General features: G+C 56.2%; 1 protein-coding gene across 1 annotated transcript; it reads right to left on the bottom strand.

The window, feature by feature from the left end:
* Window positions 1–82: 82 nt before the first annotated feature.
* ALDH4A1 (aldehyde dehydrogenase 4 family member A1) lies at window positions 83–23429 on the bottom strand (the record flags this gene model as incomplete). Its single annotated transcript, XM_081087940.1, has 15 exons — window positions 83–2655; window positions 3287–3405; window positions 4188–4309; window positions 5071–5223; window positions 6134–6181; window positions 6328–6524; window positions 7217–7290; window positions 8663–8850; window positions 10316–10390; window positions 10464–10613; window positions 12048–12203; window positions 13080–13127; window positions 13222–13314; window positions 13824–13917; window positions 23368–23429. The coding sequence occupies 15 exons, from the start codon at window positions 23427–23429 to the stop codon at window positions 2543–2545; spliced, it is 1692 nt and encodes a 563-aa protein (XP_080944066.1). The 3' UTR covers window positions 83–2542.
* Between the last annotated feature and the right edge of the window lie 579 nt (window positions 23430–24008).

The raw sequence follows: 24008 nt of genomic DNA, 5'->3' as shown, positions 1-24008 counted from the left end.
CTCCCTCAGGCGCTCGGGAGAAACAAAGTCCCTGGCACGTTATTCTCAGGGTTCTCCAGATAAACAGAAGCAAACGGAGGCGCACAGAGAGACAGGTTTATTGTAAGGAAATGGCTCACAAGACTGTGGGGTCAGGAAATCCAAATTCTGCCAGTAGGCTGGCAGCCCGGAGGCCCGGGAGGAGCTGCGGCTGAGTCCACAGGCAGTCTCCTGGCAGAATTCCTTCTTGTTCAAGGGAGGTCGGTCTTTTTCTGTTAAGGCCTTCAACTGATTGGATGAGGCCCACCCACATTATGGAGGGTAATCTGCTTTCTCAAAGTCCACTGATTTAAATGTTAATCTCATCCAAGAACACCTTCACAGAAACATCTAGAATAACATTTAGCTAAAATATCCAGGCATGTAAACTTATCACAGCACATAGCAGTGGCTGTTACACAATGGGTAAATGCGCAACATTGGCAAACCATGAATTCTGTGTCTGGCATTACTCTAAACACATTGATTAACTCATTTAATTCTCATGACAACTGTGTGGGCATACATATCACATATATTACTTTTCCCATCTTACAGATGGAGAGACAGAAGGCCAGAGAGGTTGCACAGCTTTTTGGAGCTGGGATTTGAACCCAGCCCATCTGGCTCCAGAGCTCCCACCGCAGCAGCAGGTATTCCCATACATCAGTGCCTGCCCTTCCTTCCACAGCACCGAGGGCACTGCACTCCTCACACCCAATGACACGCTGGCAATGCCATCAGACTTAGAAGCTGTCCCCCACCCCCACCAGAAAGACCGATTTGGTTAAGTCACAGGTATTTTATTGGGTGACATCAGGGCGAGTCCCATGGCACCTCACAGTGTAGAGCCAGCAGAACCAGGAACATCTCCACCCCACCCACCCAGCCTCCTGACCTGGCGCCTTGTGGGAAACGGTGCAGAACCCGCACCCTGCCAGGCGGCATCGGCACTCACCCCTGACCGCTGGCCCAGTGTAAGGTCCTGGCACTTGGGCAATGGCCACCCTACCCTGTGGGGAGCCCCTGACAGCGGTCCTTGAGAAGGGCCCAGCACTTTTACGGCTCCATAAAAACTGCTCTCCAAAGTCACCCCTTACAGATCCCTGGCCACTCAGAACCCAACCTAGTTGTCCTAGAGCAGTGGTCGCCAAACTGCGGCCCCTTGAGTGTGGCTCTTCCACAAAATACCACGTACGGGTGCGCACATACAGTGCAATTGAAACTTCGTGGCTACACTCAAGGGGCCAAAGAGTCTCATGTGGCTCGTGAGCCGCAGTTTGCCAACCACTGTCCTAGAGAGTCCACCGACTGGCTGCATCAAACAAAGCAGCCAAGTCCACGCAAGGCCAGTCCACGCAAAGCCACTCGCATGCAAAGGAAGAAGATTCTACGGGCAATCCCAGGTCCTGGCAGGACGGGGACCCAGGGTAGGTCTCAGGGGGCTGCGAGAGTGGGAGCAACGTCTACTTGGGCCTGTGCTACCACAGCCAGTGGGAACTGAGCTGCCGCAGGGAAACCAGGCCAACGCAGCTGAGGGTGGCCGTCCTGGAGGCTGGGCCCATCCACAGTTTCCAAAATCCCAGCCCCAACAGGAAGGACCAGCATGTCCCACATCTTGGCAGGTGGCCTCCAGCAGCCCCCCAGCCTCACCACATGGAGACGGTCAGGAACCACATGGGCAGGCAGGAGCCCTGGAGAAAGGCACATGGGCATCTAAGGCTTAAGGTCAGGCACAGGTACCCACTGGCTCGTGTGGCTGGGCAAAGAGCTAGTGTGAAAGGAGGATGACCCAGACCAAAGAGGGCAAGGTCAGCTGGTGCCCTGGCACCCTGCAGACCGCCCTGGTCACACCCACTCCTGCAGCCCTGGAGACGCCAGGGCCAAGGCCAGGAGCCCTGTGGGTAATGAGGTTGCCAAGGGGCCCAGAGCTGCCTCCTTTCTCCCAAGGGATTGGGAGCTGCCCCACTGTCATTCCCCAAGTCCCTAAACCAGGGGTGGGGAACCTTTTTCTGCCAAGGGCCATTTGGATATTTATAACATCATTCGTGGGCCAGACAACATTATCAACTTAAAAATCAGCCTGCTATATTCGGTCAAACATTTAATTAACTCACCCCTAATGCCTTGGCAGGGCCAGACCAAACGATTTTGTGGGCCTTACATGGCCCTCGGGCCAAACGTTCCCCACCCCTGCGACACCACTGGGCCACAGTGCAGAAGAGGAGAAAAGATGGCGAGCCAGCCGGCACCAAGGTCACCCTCTGAGAGGTAATTCCTAGGACGGCCGATGGGACGAGGGGCAGCATGCCTGTCCCTTCCCAGCAGGATCAAACCAGGGCTGGGCGCCTGACCCCGAGATGTGGGACAGGCCAGGATACGGGCCAGTGGGGGGCTCGGGGCCAGCCCTTGGCTCTAGAAAAGGGGCTGCCCTCCAGGGAGCAGGGTGGAGGGGCTGGGTAGGCCCAGTGCACCGAGGTCAGTCACCTGGACGGACAGGTGAACGATGTAGGCGCCGAGGGGCTCACTGCATGTACGAGTAGCGCCAGTCCCCCAGAGGTTTGTGGGTCTCCTTGATGACCTGGGGGGACGTCCACCGCAGGATGTAGTGGGGCCCCCCGGGCTTGTCATTGGTTCCTGTGGGAAAAAGACGCAACAGCTCTGGGCAGGAGGGAAAGGCGAGGGGAGGATCTGACGGAATGAATGGGGCACCAGCATTTAAACTAAAACAAAATGTGCGCACAGGAGCGTTTCCTAAGCGCACCTCTGAGGAGCCCCTTAGCGGGAGGCCGGGTGGGGCCGGGACTGGGAGTGGACAGGATGCCGGCACTCCTGGGGTCCATGTGCCCCACCTGCCCGGGGTGTCTCGGAGGCAGAGGGGGCACTGTGGAGAGCACCAGCTCTGCCACTAGGCAGCTGGGACCTTAGAAAGTCGCCAGCCCAATCTGAGCCTCAGTTTCCCCACCTATAAGTAGGAGGGAGTTGGACCAAAGTGACCTGGGCCATGGTGGTACAGGCTGCGGGAGCTGGGTCCAATGCCAGCTCCACCACTTCCTAGCCATGTGCCCTTGAGCGACTCACTTCACCACCCCATGCCTCAGTTTCCTCCTCTGTAAAATGGGGAGAATTTAGCACCCTGGCTCACGAGGTTGCTGAAAGGATTCGGGGTGAGTACAGTGCTGTTCTTATTACTCTAACACCCTGAAATGAAGGCTCTCGAGTCTCCCATAGAAACTTGGCTCCTCTCTGGAAACGGGGACCCACTCACCAGAGGCTCGGGCTCCCCCAAAGGGCTGCTGGCCCACCACCGAGCCAGTGGACTTGTCGTTGATGTAGAAGTTGCCGGCAGCGTTCCTCAGCATCTCGGTGGCCTCCCGGACAACGTCCCTACAAGGCAGGGCAGCCAGCTCACCCACGGCTCCAGCCCAGGTCCAGCCCCAGCCCCAGCCCAGGCTGCCTATCCCGTGAGCACTAGGCCCAGCCTGGGGCCATGCTGGGCCAGCCACCAGCTGTGGGCCCTTGGGCAGGTGACTCAGGGTCTGAGCCTCAGCTTCCCCTCTGCAAAGGGGTTTCTCGTCCCCTCGTGGGGCTCCTGCAAGGACTGAGGGTGTGGGTCAGGCAGCACACACTCAAGGGAGTGGCCCATCCTGGTCCAATTTTCCTGTCCCTCGGGAACTGGGGGACCCCTAAGCCCCCAGCCTGCCCATCAGGTTCCACTCTCACCTCTATCCCCTCTCTTAGAGGCAGACAAAGGGAGCCACGGAGGCGGGAAAAGCAAAGCCTCGGGATGAATATCACGGCACCGGTTCAAATCCTGCCTCTGCAAGGTGAGCAGTGCGCCCTGGCCTGAGCCCATGTCCCACTCTGCAGCTGAGACGATGATCTCGAGGAGCAGGGCCCCTCAGACTCGGGAGCTGGGCAGAAGCTCCCACGCCCAGGCCCACCCTAGATCCAGATTCGATAGTGGGCCCCAGAACTTGCACTTTAACAAAGAGCCGGGCTGCCTCTGGGTATCTGCGCTTGGGAGGCCTGCCTGCCAGCCAGGGCTGAGGTGAGGGAAATGGACAGAAAGCAAGGGCGGCATTATTACTAAGACCATGTCCAGGAGGGCAGTGTCCAGGGAGTGGACGGGACACCAGGCCTAGAGCAGAGGGGCTGTGGCCACTCACTTATCCTGGGCGAACACTGCCCCCGTGAGGCCGTAGCTGGTAGTGCTGTCCACCAGCCGCAGTGTCTCCCTGTACTTGTCGTCTGGGTAGACGTACACAGTCAGCACAGGCCCGAAGATCTCCTGGGAGAGAAGTGAGAGAAGTCCAAGGTCAGCGTCAGCCTGGACCAGCGCCCTGAGGCTTCCCAGCCTGCTCTGGCCTCTGCCTCTATTCTCAGGCCCGGTCCCCAGGCCCCAGTCCACACCTCAGCCCCTGCAAGCAGGGCCTGGCGTACGCAGTGTCCTTCCGGATTCCCTCCGGGACAGAACCGTGCCCAGCTCCTGCCCTGCCCGCCCCATCCCACCGTGGCACAAGGTCCAAGGATACTTTCTGGGCCCCTGCCAACCAAACCCACACCCGTAGAGGCACAGGCCCAAGCCATGGAAACAGTAGGCTTCTGGCAACAGCTGGTCCAGGAATTGCCCAACAATATACTGTCCTGTCCCTGCTGCCACCAAGGTGTCTTGATCTCCCGGGGCCTCAGTTTCTCATCTGTAAAATGGGGCTGATAATACAGCCCTCACTTCAATCAAGGGCCAGCTGTGGGCGGCCACAGGTGAGCAGGTCAATGTCAGCTGAGAAGACTGCTGCGGGGGCATGAGCAATGGAAGTGCTACGACAATGGCCAGGGTGGCAGGGCCAGCACTGGGTTTGGGGTCAGGAGGCCTGAGCTCAAGGCCTGGCTCTGCTCTCACTGGGTGTGATATTCGCTGTCTAGGGCCTCCCTTTCCTCAACCGGAATTGGAATACACCCCGAGAAGACGACCACGGGCCAGGGCCCTGTGTGCGTCCTGTGCTGAGTGGGAGGCTGTCCTCCCGTGCTCCCAGCCACCCGCCCAGTCACCTCCTTCATGATGGACTCCTGAGGGTCCTTGCTCTCCACAATGCAGGGCTCCACGAAGTAGCCCACAGAGTCGTCACACTTGCCACCCGCCAGGACAGTGAGGCTGGGCGAGGAGCGGGCGTGATCCAGCCACTTCTTGATGCGACCAAAGGACTGCAGGGGCAGGAAAAAAGGGTGTCAAAGACCGGCTAGGGGACCATTCCCAGCAGCAGCCCTGCGGTACACTCACCCCAATACACCTGTTCCAGAAGGACCTGAGTTCTGAAATGGAGGAGGGGAGGGCCCGGAGTGTCTGGACGAGCCATGGCAGAGACAAGGGCAGACACTCATGCTTGTGTGTGTGTATGTGTTAGAACTACAGGTATATATTCACATATAAATATAACCAAACACACATGACATATATGTATTTGGGCACATGCATGGCCATGTTGCTTTGTTAAAGCATGTAGATATACACAATGGGCAATAGTAGGTTTACAATTATGAGTACGTGAATCACAGTTTATTCTTTATTCTTGTATTATCTATTTATTATTATATTACTTACATTACAACTATAAACCTACTTTTGCCCACCCCATCTGTATGCCTGTAACATGCACATGTTTATCTATGTAGACCTACACATGTGCCTCTAAACACAAACATGTACATGAATATCTTTACATGCACACACGGGTGGATTTGTTCTTGTATGGAGATATGCATGTATGAATGTGTATGCATTTCTGTGGAAAGCTGACACGCATGCCTACACATGAACATGTTCATGCGTGCACAATTAGGTTTATGCACACAGGTGTGCAGGCCTAATTGCATCTCTGTGTATGAATATGCACTTAAAGGGGCTTGCTGAGCTTGGCTGCAGGGTGTGCAGGAGGCAAGTTCTCTGGTTGGAGGATTCTGCCCTTTACCAAGCTGGAGGCAGGGTGGCAATGTGGCTGCCTTCCTGGAAGCAGCGGGGCGGGGCTGTCCCCCTTTGAGGCCCCAATATCTCTTCCTCCTTCTCCCATCCAGTCCAGCCTCAGCCCCCCAGAAACAACTGGATTCCAGCCTGTACCTTGGCATCAATCACTGCAGAGAAGAAGGTCCCGAAGTCTTCTGCAGGCTGCAGGCAGGGGAGACACCAGAAGAGACTGAGCTGCCAGGGCCCCTACAAAGGAAGGCCCCTCCCGCACACCAGCCCCACCCACGGGAACCTCCAGTCCCATCAGCCGCCCGCTGGGCTGAGGCAGGGATGGAGGCAGCACTCACGTCGCCCACTTTGATCCTGCTGTGCTCCTCCAGCAGCCGCTTTTTGATCTGAGGCCACAGCGAGTGAGGCACGTAGAGGCGGGAGCAGGCTGAGCACTTCTGGCCACTGTACTCGAAGGCTGAGCGCAGGGTCCCGCTCACCACGCTGTCCACGTCCGCTGAGCGGTGCACAAAGTGGAAGTTCTTCCCACCGCACTCTACAGGGGCCAGGGTGGGGAACGAATGAAGGAGCAGGCTCCTCCGGCCAGCTCAGGGGCCCACCACACTGCCTACACCTATCCACGGGGCCCTGTAATCAGCTCCCCCATACCAGGCGGATGAGAGCAGGAGAGGCACAGAGTGAGAGCTGGACAGCATCCCAGAAACCAATGAGCCAGGCCTATTCTCCCACTCTACAGATGAAAAATCTGATGTCCAAGGGTGAAGGGCATCAGGGGTCATCAGGAACAACTCCCCCATTATACAGATGAAATAACTGAGGCCAGGGCCAGGGTGCTGCCCAATACAATGACAGAGGAAATAGCAGAATCCTAGGCCCCCACTCCCCGCCCAGAAGTGGCACAGCTTTCCCCTAACCCCCCAACCCAGCAAGAGAAGAGGGGTCCACCCATGTCAATGCCAGGGCTCCTTCCCTACTCATGGTACTTAAATTGCTGCATGAATGAGGCATGAATGAATGAATGAATGAAAGAAAAATGCATCCTGAGGCACAGGTGCTCTGCACACCCCCAGTGCCTGCCAAAGCGAGGTTCTGTACCTAAGGCCCCCCAGGGCTCAGTTCCTGCAGCACGACCCTACCTATGGCTGCATCCTCTCCTCTTTCATGATGGCCAGGAAAGGGAGGGGTCCCTGGAGCCACAGCGGAGGGGGCAGGGAGAGGGGCCCTTACCTCCGGCCAGGCGTGGGAAGGTGCGATAGCGATCCAGGTTCTGGGCTACCTGCTTCCACAGGTTTTTAAAGGTGCTGAAATCAGAGGACAGGGTGGGGATTAGGGAGCCAGCTCGGGTATCTGAGGGTGAAGGTCGTGGGGGGTGGGGCACAGGTCCCACCAGAAGCGGCTGAAAAACCAAGTGAGAAACGCCAGGGTCAACAGCCCAGGAGGCGAGCAGGGGTCCCAGCAGAGGTGGTGGGGGACCCAGTAGGTGGTGGCAGCTGGAAATGGGCAGCATCCCAGGCCTATGGGGAGGCAGCAAGGGGAGCCTTGGTGGCAAGATGGTGCAGAGAAGACCAGGGAGCGGGGAGGAAGTACTGGGTTCAAGCTCTGACTCAGACACCCATGGCTGTGTGACCTTTTGCTCATTACTTAACCTCTCTGAGCCTCAAATCCTGCACCTCATCTGGGAACTGGAGGGAACAATCCCACGGCAGGGCTGTTCTGTGGTTCGCTGCAATGAGTCCAGTGTTAGGACAGTGCCGGGCACACTAGGTGCCGGTGGGGGACAGACTGTCACTATCTGCCTGGGGCTCCAGAGGCCAAACTGAGGAGGATCCTGGGAGAGGAAGCGTAGGCCCCCGCCTCCTCCCTGGGCTCCGAGTGTGACCAACCTCAGCACCACAAAACAATAAAAATGCTAATCACCAGGGAGCCGGCGACACAGTAGCTAATACTAATTTATGGCTTTCCCACCTTTGAGCCTCTGCTCATCAGAGCATGGCAAATGGGGGCCAAGCCTGCTCCGCCCGCTAACAGGCAGGGCCCCGCGGGGCTGTGCTGGCAGAGCAGGCCTTTGGAAACGGCCTCCTCAGCAATTCTAACGCCACGCCACCCGGCACACCCCGGAGGGCGGCGGGTGGGGGAGCCGGAGGCCAGCAGAGAGAAGCCGCCGCCGGGGTCCCGGTGACACCCGGGAGGACCCCCGTGCTGACCCTGACATCTCCACCCGGTGGTCCGTGGGCTCCCCAAACTCAAAGTAGCCAACACGTGAGTCATCTTTGCCCCAACCCTCCCGCTGCTGGGCCTTCGGGAGTCACCTTGTGAACTAGGCCTCCTGCCCGAGCCCGGACGTTCCCGCTGACTCCCACCCCGACCCACAGACAGGCGATTGAATCTGCCTGCTGCTCATTCCCAGGTCTCCACCCGGGTTCAGGCCCTGTCATCCTGTCCCATGTAGAGCGACGTGTGCGGAGCAGCAGAGCCAGCACTAGGACAGTGAAGACACGGAGGCTCCGAGAGGGGAAGTGGCCCCCCAACAGCAGCACAGCAAGTGAGTCCGGTCAGCGGCAGACCGCGTCACGTGCCATCTCATTCGCTCCTCACAGCCCAGCTCGGGACAGAGGTACAAGGCAAACCTCCCTGAAGCACCTTGCCTCCCCCAACTCCCCACCCCCCACTTACGGCACGCTGCCTGTGAAGTTGATGCCGCACAGGTGCTCTGAGCTGGTAATCGTGTCCCCAAATGTGGGCCCATCAGCTGGCACAAACTGGATGATGTTGGGGGGCAGGCCAGCCTCGCGGAGGATGCGGTAGACGGCGTAGCTGGCCAGCATGGCCGTGTCGCTGGGCTTCCAAAGGACCACATTGCCCTGCTCGGAAGGCACATGATGACACAGAAGGCAGAAGGCCAGGGGCCCAGCCCTGACCCCACCCCCTGAAGCATGGTCATCCCTCCTGTGCAGCAGGCCCCTGTGCAGGCCTGGATGTCCCCTACCCGACCACACCTCCAGGTGCCAGGCACTGTGCTCTAACAGCCCTCGCCAACACCACCACACCAGCCGAGGCGCCCTTCCTCCAGAAGCCTGCATGGGCTGGCCCTGCCTGCACCCTCAGGCAGCTCTGTTCTGGGTGTTTCTGAGTTGCTGGGTGCTCACAGGTGTGGCTGAGCAAGTGCGCACAAGGCTCTCTCTGCACGTGTCCTGGGGAGGGCACGTGGGCGTCTGGGCTTGTGCGCATCTGTCTGTGGGCAGAGGCACGGGGACGGCCTTGTGCATGAGCGTCCTCCAGCTCACCCAGCCTTCCTGCCTGGGCCCAGGCCCCCGACCACTGTCAGCCCGCTTCCTGCAACTCCCAGACACCCAGGCCCACCGAAGGCAGGGCTACGTCTGCCCCATTGGAATGGAAGCGCATGAGGATGATGGTCACCTTCACCCTTTAAAACTAAGTGGAGCCCTGACCGGTTTGGCTCAGTGGTTGAGTACTGACCCGGGAACCAAGAGGTCACCGGCTCGATTCCCAGTCAGGGCACATGCCTGGGTTGCAGGCTCAATCCCCAGAGGGGGGCATGCAGGAGGCAGCCGATCAATAACGTTTCTCACATTGATGTTTCTATCCCTCTATCCCTCTCCCTTCCTCTCTCTAAAAATCAATAAAAACACTTTTTAAAAAACTACGTGGAGTTTGGCTCAGTGGTTAGAGTGTTGGCCTGTGGACTAAAGGGTTGCAGGTTCAATCCCTGGCCCTGGTCAGGGCGCATGCGGGAAGCAAACAATTGATGTATCTCACTCAGATCGATGTTTCTCTCTCTCTCCCGCCCTCCCCCCCCCCCTTCCCTTCTACTTTCTATAGAAAACAAATGGAAAAAATTTCCTTGGGTGAGGATAAAAAACACACAACTAGCCATACGACCGTGACAACTAAGTCACCAGCACATAGCAAGCACTCAAAGGTGAGCTATAATCATCACCATCACTAACTGTCACCATAGACTAGCCTGCACGGGGCCAGACCTGCCTGGCATTCGGCGTGTCACGTGGCCGTCTCATTTGCTCCTCACAACCCTGTACACAGGCTTTCCTATTACTTCCACTTTGCAGACGAGGAAACTGCCTCCGAGCAGAGTGGAGGCTCAACGGGGGTCACCTAGAGCAGGGCAAGGCGGGACCCAAACCAGCCTCTGACCCCAAAGCCTTTCCACGGCCCCACACTCACTCCACCCTCTGTGCTTCGCCATGACTGGGACTGGGACCTCAGGGGCTCGAGTGCGGCCTTCCCTCTGTTGAGACGGGAATGATGCTGAGCTCCCGCCACCCCTGCCCGCGGCCTATATCTTACCATCAAGGCCGGCGCCCCCGCCAGGTTGCCACCAATTGCAGTGAAGTTAAAAGGGGAGATGGCTGCCACAAAGCCCTGGAGACAGAGGAGGTGGTGAGGCCAAGCTCAAGGTTTCCAGGAGCCCCCGCGCACCCTGCACCGGTGGTACCTCCAGCCCCCGGTACACCACGCTGTTGGTGCTGGGCGGCACGCTGATGGGCTGCTCCCCCTCCAGCTCCACGGCAAACTTGGCGTTGAATCGGAAGAAGTCGATCAGCTCGGCTGCCGCGTCGATCTCCGCTTGGATCACTGTCTTACCCTGCGAGGCAGGAAGGCCAGGGGGTCAGCAGTGGCAGACCTGCCTCCGTTGGCCCTGACGTGGGACCCTGTGCCCACGGTGACTCCTGCCCCAGGGTAAGTACGTGCCCTCGCTAGGCGAGCTGGGCCTAGAACCAGGCGGCCTGTGACTGCAAACATTTCCTTAGACTGTCTGTCCTTCCTGATGGTGAATGTGAGCCATGGGGAAAGGACTGTGGGCAGCAAAAATGGGCCTTTCCCACCTTGGCACACAGGGTCACTGGCAGCTGCTCGCCCTGCTCGGACATAGCGCCAAGGAAGCTGAGCTAAGACACTGCCCCCTGCTCTGCTCAGCCACTGAGCTTCTTACAACTTCCTGAGTCTTCACATCAAGAGGCACTTTAATCTGTGTCTCTTCCTGCCCAGGTGTAGCTCCCCTGGGACACTAGGAGCGTGACGCCCTGAGACAATCAGACACCTGGCAGGGTGTGGAGCTGTCATACTGAGTCTCTGCAGCAGAGGGAGCTCTCACTGCAGGAGGAGCGCTGGGCTGACCAACCCCTAAAGGCTCCTTCCTGGGGATGGTGGGTGAAATTAACGCTTTCTCCCTCCTCAGCCACTCTCTGGCTCAAATGCACTCACTCAGAAAACTTTTATCCAGGAAGACATGATTCAAGGCCCAAAAAGTGGGAGAACATTAACACTTGATTACTGTTCCCAAAAAGCTTATAAAGGGGCAACAGACACATAGGAAGTCATTCCACCCCAATGCGAACTGAGGCTGATCCTTTTGGGAGAGAAGGTTCTGGAAGCCTCACAGTGGAGGTGATATCTGGGCTGGCCCTTGATGGGTAAGAGTTCACGGGGCACAGAAGAGAGCAAGCACTCAGGCAGGAGACACCAGGCAGAGGCAGGGACATGGGACGCCTATGATGTCCAGGAATGTCACCAGGTCCAGACTGGCATCACAGGGGACGGCCTGGCGGGAAGGGCAGCAGCTGGCGAGCTGGAGAGAGATGGGAACTGCAGGGCCCTGGGGGCTGGGCTCGGGATCTGGGATGTGCCTCTCGCTGGTAGGCCTCGGTGGTTTGTAAGCCTGAGCAACCCGCTGGGGTGTCGGGAAAACCTGAGGGTGCAGGGTCCCACCGAGCCTAGAGGACTGCATAGGGCGACTATCATGCCAAGCAAAGCACGACAAGGCCTGCTAGGGTGGAGACAGAGAAGGCGGGGAAGGGGCATTTCCATGGTTGGACACACAGGTTTAGCAGTCCACCTTGTCTAACATTCCCCTCTTCTAGGCCTTGTCCCTTGAGGACACCTCTGAGTCTCCAGCCAGCAGAGCAAGTCTAGGCATCCAGAAACTGCTTGGCTGACGACTGCCAAATCGAATAGGGTACAACTGCCCCCGACCCTCACCCCCCACCCCCACCCCCCACCTGTGCCGCAGGCACCTCACCTGTCCCACCATGGTCTTGGCAAGGACCTCTGCCCTGCGCGGCCCGCTCAGCATGTCTGCTGCCTTCAGGAAGATCTGGGCCCGGTCTGTGACGGGCTTCAGGTCCCACTCCTTCCTGGCGGCCAAGGCGGCCTCAATGGCTTTGTTGAGCAGGGCCTGCGGAAGAGGACAGGCCGGGGGCTTCTTTTGTAGCGGGAAGGGTCCCAGGGGAATGAGCGAGGGAGGAGAGGTCTGGAGGTCACGCTCCACCGGGGAAGACCCTGCTCCTTGGGCCCTCAGCGTCCCCTCCCCAGTGTCTACTGTGTCCCACTGCCACAGGCCACCCCAGGCGCGGAACCTGTCCTGCTGCCAGTCTGGAGAAGTCTGAGCTGCCAGCTGGGTCCGCATGCCAGGCACCTGGCACTGAGTCCCTCAGCTGTTAAACCACGTTCTCCTGTGGCCTCCTCAGGGCCTCACCTTAATCCTGGGGCCCGGGGCCCGGGGCCCCTGAACCCACCATCCAGAGCCACCAGCCCTCAAGGTCAGGGCCCTTGGTCTTGCCTGGCCAGGCCAGAGCCACAGCCTGAGACATACACCTGCTGCCAGCATCCCCAATGCCATCTGCCCTCACTGCCACAGGATGCTCGCTCCTAGACCCCCAGCCACAGGTGACCCCATCCCCTCTCGATGGCCCTCCATGATGATACCAATGCCATCTGACTTACCATCCATGATGTCTCCAATTTCCCTGACCCAGCCTTCCAGAATCCACCACCCCCAATCGCCCCACATCAGGGTCTGCCCCATGGCAACAGCATGTCCAGGGGTGTCCAGCCCTGGTCAAGGCAGCCAGCCCCACTAGGCTCCAGTTAACCCTGGCTGGCCTGGCCCTGTTAGAGGCATCCACCCAGGGACTCCCACTCCCAGCTGTCCCATCTACACCCCCATCCCCCACGGCCAGAGGGAAGCAGTGCCTGATGTCCACCTCCAAGAATGAGGCCAGCAGGACAAAAGAGGGGCAGCACCCCAACCCCAAAGTTGCCAGGGACTCACCTTGTCTGCATAGCAAAACTTGGCCACCTTGTGTCCATGGTTAAAGGGCTGAAAGAAGAGAGGAGTGAGGTCACTGCCCAGGAGGGAGGTGCCCTGTAAACTGACTGCCCCTCTCCAAGGGCTGCCCACCCACTGGACTCACCGACACCTGGTACTGCACGTTTGAGGTCCACACCTCCTCATCCCCCACCACGCACGGGATGGCTTCGGTCTGGCCCTTCAGGTCCTTCAAGGCCTGAGGAGAGGATAAGATGTCAGATGGGCACTTCCTTCCCCTTCTCCCACCCAGGACCTGACGTGGAGTCTGCTAATGCAATGCCCAGAGGACCGGAACCAAGGAGGCGGCTGACGGGACTGTGGCCAGAGAGCGTGTGCTCCCTGGGGGGACGGGATGCAGCCCCTCCTTGGTCACTTCCTGTCATGCAGGAAGGAGAGGCCAGTATTGACAGGTTTTCCCGTTAAAAAAAGATTCAAAAACTGCACCCCGAATTTACTTGGAATCTCACAGTTTTAAAATACTAGCAATTAATGGGAGAGCATTTTGAAGTTCTGTGAGCGTATGACTCCTGACCGGCACTGAGGACCAAATGGCCCCGGCTGCTCCCAGCCTCTCCCAGGCTCCAGACACACAGCCCTCCCCAGACCCCGCGGCTGGGAGCAGGGGCAGGGGGAGGGGTGATGGCCGCAGCACAGAGAAGCACCTTGGGCTGCTGAGGCCGTCTCTCTCCACGCCCTGCACCTTACCTTCTGCAGTGCATCTCGCTCGGGGCTGCCTTTGGTGAACGCCAAGACGGGCTCGTTGGCCACCTTCAGGGAGGAGGCGTGTTTCCACCGAAGCCTGGATGCAAGGGCGGGGAGAGAGGTGGCAGGTCAGCAGAGACCACAGACCCAGACTCCAACAGGGGAGCCTGGGCTGGCCCGGAATCCTGAAATCCAGAGCAACTATAGAACTGGGGGGCGAGACAGCCTTGGGGTACAAAATCCAAGTTCAAGTCCCAGTTCTGCTGTGTGTCCCTGGGCACGTGAGCTGCCTCCTCTGAGCCTGTTTCTACACCAGGAAGTGAGAGTAATCATACAAACCCACGTGTTTGGAGTTTAAGTTTAGAGGTGCAAAAGCATTTCTAAGTAAGTGCACGTGGAGAGCGTGTCCCCACGCGGCAAACTTGAACCCAGAACAGACCCAGTCGCTCCTCTAAGCTGAAGAGGCCGGACATCCCAGAGCTGAGTCCAAGCACACAGAGTGAACGGAGTGAGAGCAGGAAAGCCCAAGACGTGGGCGGGAACTTGGAAGAGTGCCCTGAGCTCAGCTCACAGAGAGAGGGAGGGCAGGTTTGGGGGTTCAGGGTCTGGTTCCTGGGCACTGAGTTTCAAGAACTCCTTGTTCTGGAGCCCCCATTCAGTCTGGAACCTGTGACCTCATTGATCAGTGACCACTATGACCACCACCCCAAAGGTGTGGGGGGGTCATGAGGTGGGAGGACATGTGGGTAACACTTTAGAGTCAGTCATTCCAGAGCTGGAGCCTCAGCCGTGGGACTTCTCCTCCAGGCCTCCGTTTCCGCGTTTGTAAATGGGGACATTAATGACAGAGGCACCTAACCCACGCAGGGCTCCTTAGACTGGATACTGCCTCCCATCCACCATGGATAGGTCCATCGGATGGCTCTCACCAGTGGCCTCATTATAGAAATAAGGTAACTTAGGTCCTAAAAGGAAAATGGCTAGTTCAAGATCAAGATCAGGAGACCTGGATTCGAATCCAGAAAACCCAGGTATCTTCTCCCTCTGGTGTCAACGTCCCCAGCCAGAGACCAGGGAACGCACCTGCAGGTGGACAAGTGGGGTTACTGTTCGATGCAGGAGGGAGAGTGCACACCTGGGGGAAGCAGCCCCTCGTTTGGCAAGAGGGGGTGTGCCTGGTACTCTGGGGGTGGCACGGTGACCCTGCTTTCATCTGTGCTCAGACGAAACTGACACAGGCTTGTGCCTCAGAGTGACCTCATCTGAGGCCAGTGTTCTGGAAGGTGGCGAATGCCCAACAGGAGAACGGAAGGCCTGGCTATGAGGGTTAGGGGCTTCTTCCTTTCTCACTGGGAAGAGGTGTGGGTGGAAGCTAAGGGCGGGGCTGGAGGAAGGACACAGAAAGGGGGCTGCGAGGGCAGGTCCCGCATTCCCCCTACCAGGTCACTGAACCCCTGCTGCATCTCTGACGCTGTTCCGGACCCCGGAGACACAGCGGTGACCAAGACAGCAAGGCGCTGGCTGCACGCAGCCGACTCTTGCTGAGTGGGGGACAGAGGCAAGAAGTAAACACTCTGATGACAGAAAGGCCCTGAAAATGAGTAAGTAAGGGGAAGGGTGGAGCCAGGGTGGTCAGGGAGGGCCCCCCTGAGGAGGCGAGCTCAGCGGAGACCTGGCGGAGGTTTGAGAGCTGGGAAAAGTGGTCCAGGCCCAGGGGAGAGCAGAAAGGGGTCTGTGTGGTTGAGGGGCAGGGCTGAGTGGCCCAAGATCCCCAAGGGCAAGGTAGCCCTGGGACCTTCTCCCTCTCTCCCCCTTGGTCACCCCCAGGCCACACCCACCAGACCCAGACACATTCCTCAGGCCCCACCCTCCCCTTCCAGTAGCTGTGTGACTTTGGGCAAGTCACTGACTAGGGCCATGGTCGGCTAACTGCGGTTCGCGAGCCACATGCAGCTCTTTGGCCCCCTGAGTGTGGCTCTTCCTAAGCCTTAGGAGCACCCTAATTAAGTTAATAACAATGTACCTACCTATATAGTTTAAGTTTTAAAAATTTGGCTTTCAAAAGAAACTTCAGTCGTTGTACTGTTGATATTTGGCTCTGTTGACTAATGAGTTTGTCGACCACTGAACTAGGGTGACACCCATCTTGTGGGGTTACTATGGAGATCAGAGGAGATAATACTAAGCTATAGAGGTGCTCAATAAATTAAAACCCACACTGTTCCTTCCACCTACTGTAGTGGGGTGCCGGGGTCCAACCCCAGCGGGTCCAGGGGTCCCCAAAGGTGTGGACGGAGTCGGCGAAGAAGGAATTACACGGAGACAGCGTTCAGTTGATCAGCAGCCTAGCCAGGATCTCTAGCCAGGATCTCCAGCCAAGTTCTGGTCTGGATCTCCAGCGAAGTTCTGGTTAGGATCTCCAGCCAGGTTCTGTGTCCATGTTCTCTTGCTAGGTTCTCCAGCCAGGTTCTGTGTCCATGTTCCCTCGCTAGGTTCTCCAGCCAGGTTCTGTCCAGGTTTCCTGCCAGGTTCAGTCACCAGGTTCTAGTCAGGTTCTCTTGCCAATATCTGTAGTCAGGTTCAGTCCAGGATCTTTTGCCATGTTCTCTCCAGCGAAGTTCTTCTGTCTGTAGGTTCTGTGTAGGTTCTGTCTTCTAAGTTCTGTGTTCTAAGTTCTGTGTTCTAAGTTCTGTGTCCTGTTGTCTTGTTAATCTGTATTTATACCAGTTGATTCAATCCTATCAATCTCTATTCCAAAGGTTAGGGGGTTTCTTATCTCCAATCCAGGGAGTACAGATTATGTAGCTTAAGCATGATTGTTCGTAGTTAAAGTGATTAATTACCCGCCTGGCACTTAGTTGAGGGGTTTTATTCCCTCCCTAACTTCAGGGGAAAATCCCTACCTGGGGAAACAACCTTTCTCAGAGAGGAGACCTTGGTTAAAACACATAGTGCCAAGAAGGTGAGCAAACATATTAAGAACAGTATGCCATATATGCCAGGTCCCCTGAAACAGCAAGGATGGACCGGCTCCCGGCAGTGGGGGAAGAGCAAGGAGGCCAGCAAACACCAGCAAGGGGAGGGCGGAGTCTACGCCGACCTCAGGAGCAGGACACCACCACCAATCAGTAAATCAGATGCGGCCAGGTTCTCTTTAAGCCAAGAAAGGGCCCCGGGTCAGCAGAGAACGAGTGCTGGGCTGGAGCCAGGGGCCACCCCAACCCCTCTCCGACCCCCTGGTCCCGGTGGGTGGGAATAGCACAGGTTCTGCGCAGACGTATCCCAGACCAAAGCCCACAGCTGCTCGGAGACCTCAGCACACATCCCGCCTCTGAAAGCGGGGGTCATCCTAGGTCGCATCCCAGTGTTACTGTGCAAGACAAGGAATCTCGCCTCTTGTCTTCTTGAGCCAAGACAATCAAGAGACAACGTGCAGCAAAGCAAGCAGGAATTTACCCACCGCAGCAAAAACACACGTAAGGGCAGTGAAACGGGAAGGGCATAGAGGAAGCAACAGGAGAGCCCGGCTGGGCTGCTCTGGCTCCCTGGGAGGTCAGAGAAAAGGGGGAGAGGGGGCCCTGGAAACAGGTTCAGGGGTTAGCCCGGGGCGAGCTGCCACCACTGCCTTGGTTGCAAGTCTTACGGGGTCCCTTAGAGGTTAGGGGATAAGTGTGTGTGTGTGTGGGGGGGGGGGGGGTAGTGGCACAGGCATGCTCCCTCGAGGGAGAGAGCACTGAGACCTTCATTTTGGGGGGTTTTAAAGGCTGGGTGTTTAGGGGTGGATCAAGAGAATATTCATCAGCTGATGCTGATGTCCCCAAATGAGATTTATTCTCTTAATTTGGGTGTGATTGGCAAATGGCACTTAAATGGATTTCTGTTATGTCTCCCTGAGTAGGGTGGTTTAAGCTATTTACCCCCTGGCTAGGGAGAAGTGCAAACCATTTATTCTTAAGTGTCCTTGGTTTAGGGAAGATAGGCGAGCACAAACTGCTGTTTAACTCTCTGTCGCAGCTTCCCCGTCCCACTTCTGGAATTCTCCTACCTTTTACTATTCTGTAACACTAGGTCCCGTTGAACTAAAACTGCTTGCCCTTCCTCACCCCTCCTGCTCTTAGGAGCTTCTAAAGCAGCAGTTCTCAACCTGTGGGTCGCGATCCCTTTGGGGGTCGAACGACCCTTTCACAGGGGTCGCCTAAGACCATCGAAAAATACATATATAATTGCATATTGTTTTTGTGATTAATCACTATGCTTTAATTATGATCAATTTGTAACAATGAAAATACATCCTGCATATCAGATATTTACATGACGATTCATAACAGTAGCAAGATTACAGTTATGAAGTAGCAACGAAAATAATTTTATGGTTGGGGGTCACCACAACATGAGGAACTGTATTAAAGGGTCGCGGCCTTAGGAAGGTTGAGAACCACTGGTCTAAATAAACTGTAAAGATCTTCCAGGATGTTTACTCCGTCATGCCAGGCTTTCAAAGGCAAATCAGTTCCCAGACACCCCAAGGATCAGGGGCTGGCCCAGGTGCTCACCAAATACGGCTGGAATAAACAGCACCCCTTCCACCCAGGGCAGAAGGCGAAAATGTCGCGCTACCAGCTCTCCTTTCCCTGTCCCTCCCAGGCAGGGTCAGAAACAGAAATCCTACAGGCCTCACTCCACCTTCCCCAGGGCAGAGGTCCACTGTGACCTCAGGATCACACGCCCCAAGGGCTCTCCCTAAACCTAGAAAGTCCAGGCCCTGGTACAGCTGTCCGTCAGTCTGAGTGTGGCCTCAGGGACAGAGACTAGTTCAAAGATCACCCTGAGTCAGACAGAGCCAAGAAAAAAAATCCATGGACTCCAAAGAAACACCCTTCCATTGGCTCAGGGCAAGGCATAGAGGAAGCACTCAAACTCAGGGCCTCTATGAGGATCTGCAAGGCCTGCATCATTCGTTCATTCATTCATTCATTCATTCATTCATGCAGCCAGCCCACATTACTCCACACTTCAAGAGCTCAGTGGTAACTCAGGTGAGGTCGAAAAGGCTTGCACATTTTCCAGCACATATTTCCTGAGTACCCACCAAGCAGGTTCCTGGCGTCTGGGATGCAGACGAACCGAACCTGACCATTCTTAGGGCAGCTCTCAGCCTTCTGGCTTTAGGAAGGAGGCAGAGGGCAGAGTCTGAATTTGACTCCGATTCCCTAATGATTTTTTTTTTAATATTTTATTGATTTTTTACAGAGAGGAAGGGAGAGAGATAGAGAGCCAGAAACATCGATGAGAGAGAACCATCGATCAGCCGCCTCCTGCACATCTCCCACTGGGGACATGCCCACAACCCAGGCACATGCCCTTGACCGGAATCGAACCCGGGACCTCCCAGTCCACAGGCCGACGCTCCATCCACTGAGCCAAACCGGTTCCGGCCAATTCCCTAATGATTTGAAGTGGCCCTTCTTCTCACCTGGGGACCTCCTGGCTTTGGTGTGAGACCTTAGCTACCCCTCCCCACCCTGTGCAGGTACCAGAATCTGAGCTTTAAGAGCCACATCAGAACATCCCCTGCAATGGGCAACATCAGGGCTGGACAGCCAATGCAACCTTAAAACTGAGGGGAAGGGAGGCAAGGTGGGGTGGGCAGGGAAGCTCAGTTCCCCCCCAGGTTTCCCTCGGCCTGCACCCTGGTCCACGGTACCACCAGCTTTTGCCTGGACAATTGCAATGGCCACTCCAGCTCCACTGTCACCAGGCTACTCTCCAAATCGCTGTCAAAGTTACAGTTTTAACATGAAAATTTGATCATCAGACAGAGTAAGCACTTGGCTCAAGACTACTCATGGCCTCTCATTTCTTCTGCAACAAAAAGCCAGAATCCCTATCGATGCCTCCAGACCCATTTGCCTTGGCCCCCACCACCTCCCAGCTCGTTTGCTGTGATCCAGTCGCCCTGGTCATTTTTGCGGTCCCCTCTGCGTGGGGCATTCTCCATGTGGTTGGCCTCGAACCACTGGACGGGCCCCTCTCGGGTCCTCATGAGCCCCGCACTTTCCTCACAGCACCTGTGACAACCCTCATTACAGCGCTCCCACCAGGCCAGAAGCTCCGCTGGGCCGGCCTGTGTCCATTCCATTCACCAGTGGACACGCTGCCCAGCCGGGGGCTAGCACCTGAGAAATGCCTTTGAAAACAATTAACGCGCAAGCAGTGTCAGAGCGGACACCAGGCCCCCAGGACTGGACTCCCAGGCCAGTGCGCACCTGCTAACACCTGGGACTGGGTGCAGATCCCTTTGGCTCCCCAGTGGCTGAGGCCCAGGTGGCCACGGCCAAGAAGAAGAGTAGAAAGGAGATTACTCTAGCTTCCTTCAGCCCCGGGCTTTGGCAGCTGTTATCTGGGGCCTGATTAGGTTAATCCTCCTTATCACAGAGATAAGCGGCCAGCAGTGTGGGGCTCAGAGCAGGTCCAGGAGGGAGGGGCATCTAGCCAAGGATGATGTTTGCATTTTATTGCCCCGGAAACATCAAGGAGCATTTATTAAGCACTTACACCATGCCTGGCACCATGCTAAGTGATTATCGCATGGAATCCACCCTACAAATGTATTATTAACAGTAAAACCTCCATAAAACAGATTAATTTGGGTGAGGCGATATCTGTTAAAGCCGAAAGTCCGTTACATGATAAAGTAGGTTCTCTGAATGTGTATGTTAAAAAATTGACAAATTATGCAGTTTGCCTATTTTTACTTATGTAGACATGTTTGTATAATTAAAATTTTTCACAGAAAAGTTTTCTATATGTATTATAATTTTAAATTTATACTGAATAGGCCTAGCAAATACGTGCATTCACCAGTCACCTCGAGTAAACAAATGCACGTGGCTGGGGTGTGGCTTAATGCACCTCTGAATAGAGGCCTGCCCGTTAAAAATGCTGCAGAGCCCAGGTCAGTGTGGCTCAGTGGTAGAGCTTAGGCCCATATTGAAGGGTTGCAGGTTCCTTCCCCAGCCCTGGGGCACACCGGGAGGCAACCCATCAATGTTCCTCTCTTTCTCTCTCTCCCGCTCCCTCCCTTCCATTCTCTCTAAAGAAAAAATAAAAATCAATGGGAAAAAAATGTCCTCAGGTGAGGATTAACCAACAAAAGCTGTAGAAAAGCATGTCAAACTCTGGGCCAGAGGGCCACATGCCTGTTTATTTAGGCATGCGGCCCACCAGCTGCGAGTTTGACACGCTTGCTATAGAAAGGCACGCCACTGACAACAGAACCAGTTACCGAAATTACCAAGCTCGGCTGTTTGATCTCGAGCTGTGTGTGCCCCTTGGGCAGATAGTCTGGCATCTGTAAAATGGGGTAATGCAGTGCTTATTTGCACTGTGCCAGGCCAGTGGTATTTGATTGCCTGATAAACATTATTGTTATAATAGGCTTTTTTAAAAAGAGAACATGGATTGCTTTCTACCAGATATCTGAGGGGTGTTTTTTTTATGTCTAAGTCTTCCTCCACCGCTAGATGCGCCTCCCTCCCTCATATCCTCTCGTCATTTTATCCTCAGTTGAACAAAAGAAGCCAATATACAGGATATAAAGGGTATGATATGAAAACTCTTCGAAGGCCCCATCCACAGGTAAATTCCCTGGGCACCCCTTGCTCCAGTGTTTAGCACAGCACCTGCACATGGTAGGTACTGCAAACAAGTAGTCAAACCTCATTTCTCAGATGTCTCCCACCTCAAACAATTCGGTTCTTGACCAAGTTGCTCACAGAAAACAATGTCTCGGTTGTCGACCAAAACTTCAGTTTTCGATCTGACAACCCTTTCCTGCTGAAAGATCAGCATGACAAAATGCATCTTGCAGGCAACAAGCAAAGGAGGAAATGCTTTTGTTACTGGCGGTTGGCACAATTTTAAAACATAAAGAGGCCATCACGAGTTCTAATGTTGCTAAGGGTGTGAAAGTGCTCACAAAACAGCAATCACAGATTACTGAATAGGTAGAAAAACTGTTGTTGATTGGATAAAGTAAAAGCAGTTAGCTGGTGACAGGATTTTGGAGGCTAGTAGGGGTGGTTTGATAAATTTAAGTAAAGTGTTTACTTATCAATTAAAGAGTACATTAGACATGTACTGTATACAAGAAAGGTTGAAACAGGAAATCATTTGGGGCTCTGGAACAGATTCATTCAATTTACATTATTTCTAATGGGAAAAAAGCATTCCGTTTGCGAACAAATGGCTTTTCGAACAGCCTTCCAGACAAATTACGTTCAAGAAATGAGGTTACACTGTAACTCTATGGGACTTCCATCTGCAGTCTGAGGGGTGGTCTCTGAATGCAGGACAGGGGGTGGCAAGTACGACCCCAACCTTGGCTTGCAGGGGAGCCCTTCTCCCCCACGTCCTCGTCCCCGTCTTGCGCCCTTCCCTACCCCATCCCCACCCACGGAGGACACACAGCAGTGTTGAAACTCACCCCTGCCCAGGGCACCCCTGTGCCATCCCTTAGGACACTGATTAACTCAGAAACAGCCTAGCTCAGCAGGAGACAGAGCTGGTCACAGTCCTGGGGATCAGGCAAACAACACTCAAATGGGGGGGGGGGAGGGGGGATGCGACTGCCCAGCTCTGAAAGGCAGACCCCCGAAACCCAGGTCCAATAAGGGGGGCAGCCTCACCAGACTGGGAGCCCCTCTGAAGCAGGGTCTGTGTCCCACCTCCCCCTCCCAGTCCCCAGCAGGAGGCGGCTCTGAGGACATGTGTCACGGAGTGAGCAAGGGCCCAGGAACCCAGCTCCACACCGTGGGGGTTTGCACTCCACTCGGAAATTAGTCTTCATCTGTAATGTGCAATAATAATACCTACCGCACAGAAGTTTAAAATGCAAGTGACAACGAGGATCGTGATGGTAACCTGGCACTGCTTATGCGCCTGCCGCCGTTTGGTGCACGCTACTGAATTCACTCGGTCTTTACCATAAAGCATACGCCAAAGGCCCAGCTCTCCACACACATTATCCCACGTGTCACAAGAAAGGAGCCCTCTTCTGCCCCGCACTTAACTTGAAAAAGGGGAAGAGAGAAGTCCCGGTAGAGAGCGGAGAGGGAAGTCTCGGAACCCCGGGGGTGGGTCCTGAGTGTGAGACGGAGGGAGGGGCGGAGAGGGCGCTGCACTAACGAAAGAGGTGCCCCAGGGGGCAGCCGGCAGTGGGCGCGTTGGAAAGGTGCCTGGGAGGAGCAAGACCAGGGCGTAGGAGGCTGCTTTCGGGGCTCGGGAGCCGGGAGAGCAGCGAGGCCTCCACCCGGCCGCAGTTCGGGAGGGGGGTCCCCCTGCTGTAGGAAGGAGACAGGGCTGTCGCAGTGAGAGGAAGGCCTGGGGGGAGAACGGGGACGGGAGGTCCTAGAAGAAGCGACCCTCGCGGAGGGGAGCCCCTGGGAACCTGGTGGGGGTCCGGCAGGGAGGGAGTCCCGCATGAGGGACGCCAGCGACCCCCGGGACCCCGAGCGACAGAGCGACCCCAGGCCGGGTTTGCACTCACCTGGCCCCACTCCAGGGGCGGGCCAGCAGGGCGCGGCGAAGCACGGGCGGCAGCGGCGGCATCTCAGCTCGCGGTGTGGCTGTTCTCGGGACAGAGTACCGGGTCGCAACCTGACGGCGCGGCCCCGCCCGGAGCGCACTACCTCGGAAAGAGGGGGGGTTCCGGGTCCCCTCGGCTGTCCTCCGAGGCAGGGTCAAGCGAAATAGCTCTATGTTTATCTGTGTTAATAAACTAACTTTATTTAGTGCATGATAGAGGCCATTACGTGACACAGGGCCTGGTCATACAACAGGGAAGTCTGCAGGTATTCACGTTTCCCCCTCCTCTCTTGATGGTAAGACCCAGTGGCTTTTGATGCGACCGGAGAGGGCGTGAGCCCCGTCGGCCAATCAGAATGACACATGGGAGCTCCTGGGCCAATCAGAGGGGCGATTATGTCTCAGGCTTCTACGGCCGAGAGGGACCGAAAGGGCCAATGAGAGAGCGGGAATGGGACACGTGCGTGGCCGTGGGTAAGGACCGCGGGGCCGAGCGTCAGGTGCGGCGGCTGTCCCGGCTTGACCACTGGGCAGCCCTGGGCCGGAGGTTACCGTCCTTCACCGCGAGGCCACCCGCGGCCATCTGTCCCCCCGCGGGGTGCC

This window comes from Myotis nattereri (genome assembly GCF_964212035.1).
Source record: "Myotis nattereri genome assembly, chromosome: 3".
Lineage (NCBI taxonomy): Eukaryota > Metazoa > Chordata > Mammalia > Chiroptera > Vespertilionidae > Myotis > Myotis nattereri.
This window is presented reverse-complemented; position numbering and strand designations above follow the sequence as displayed.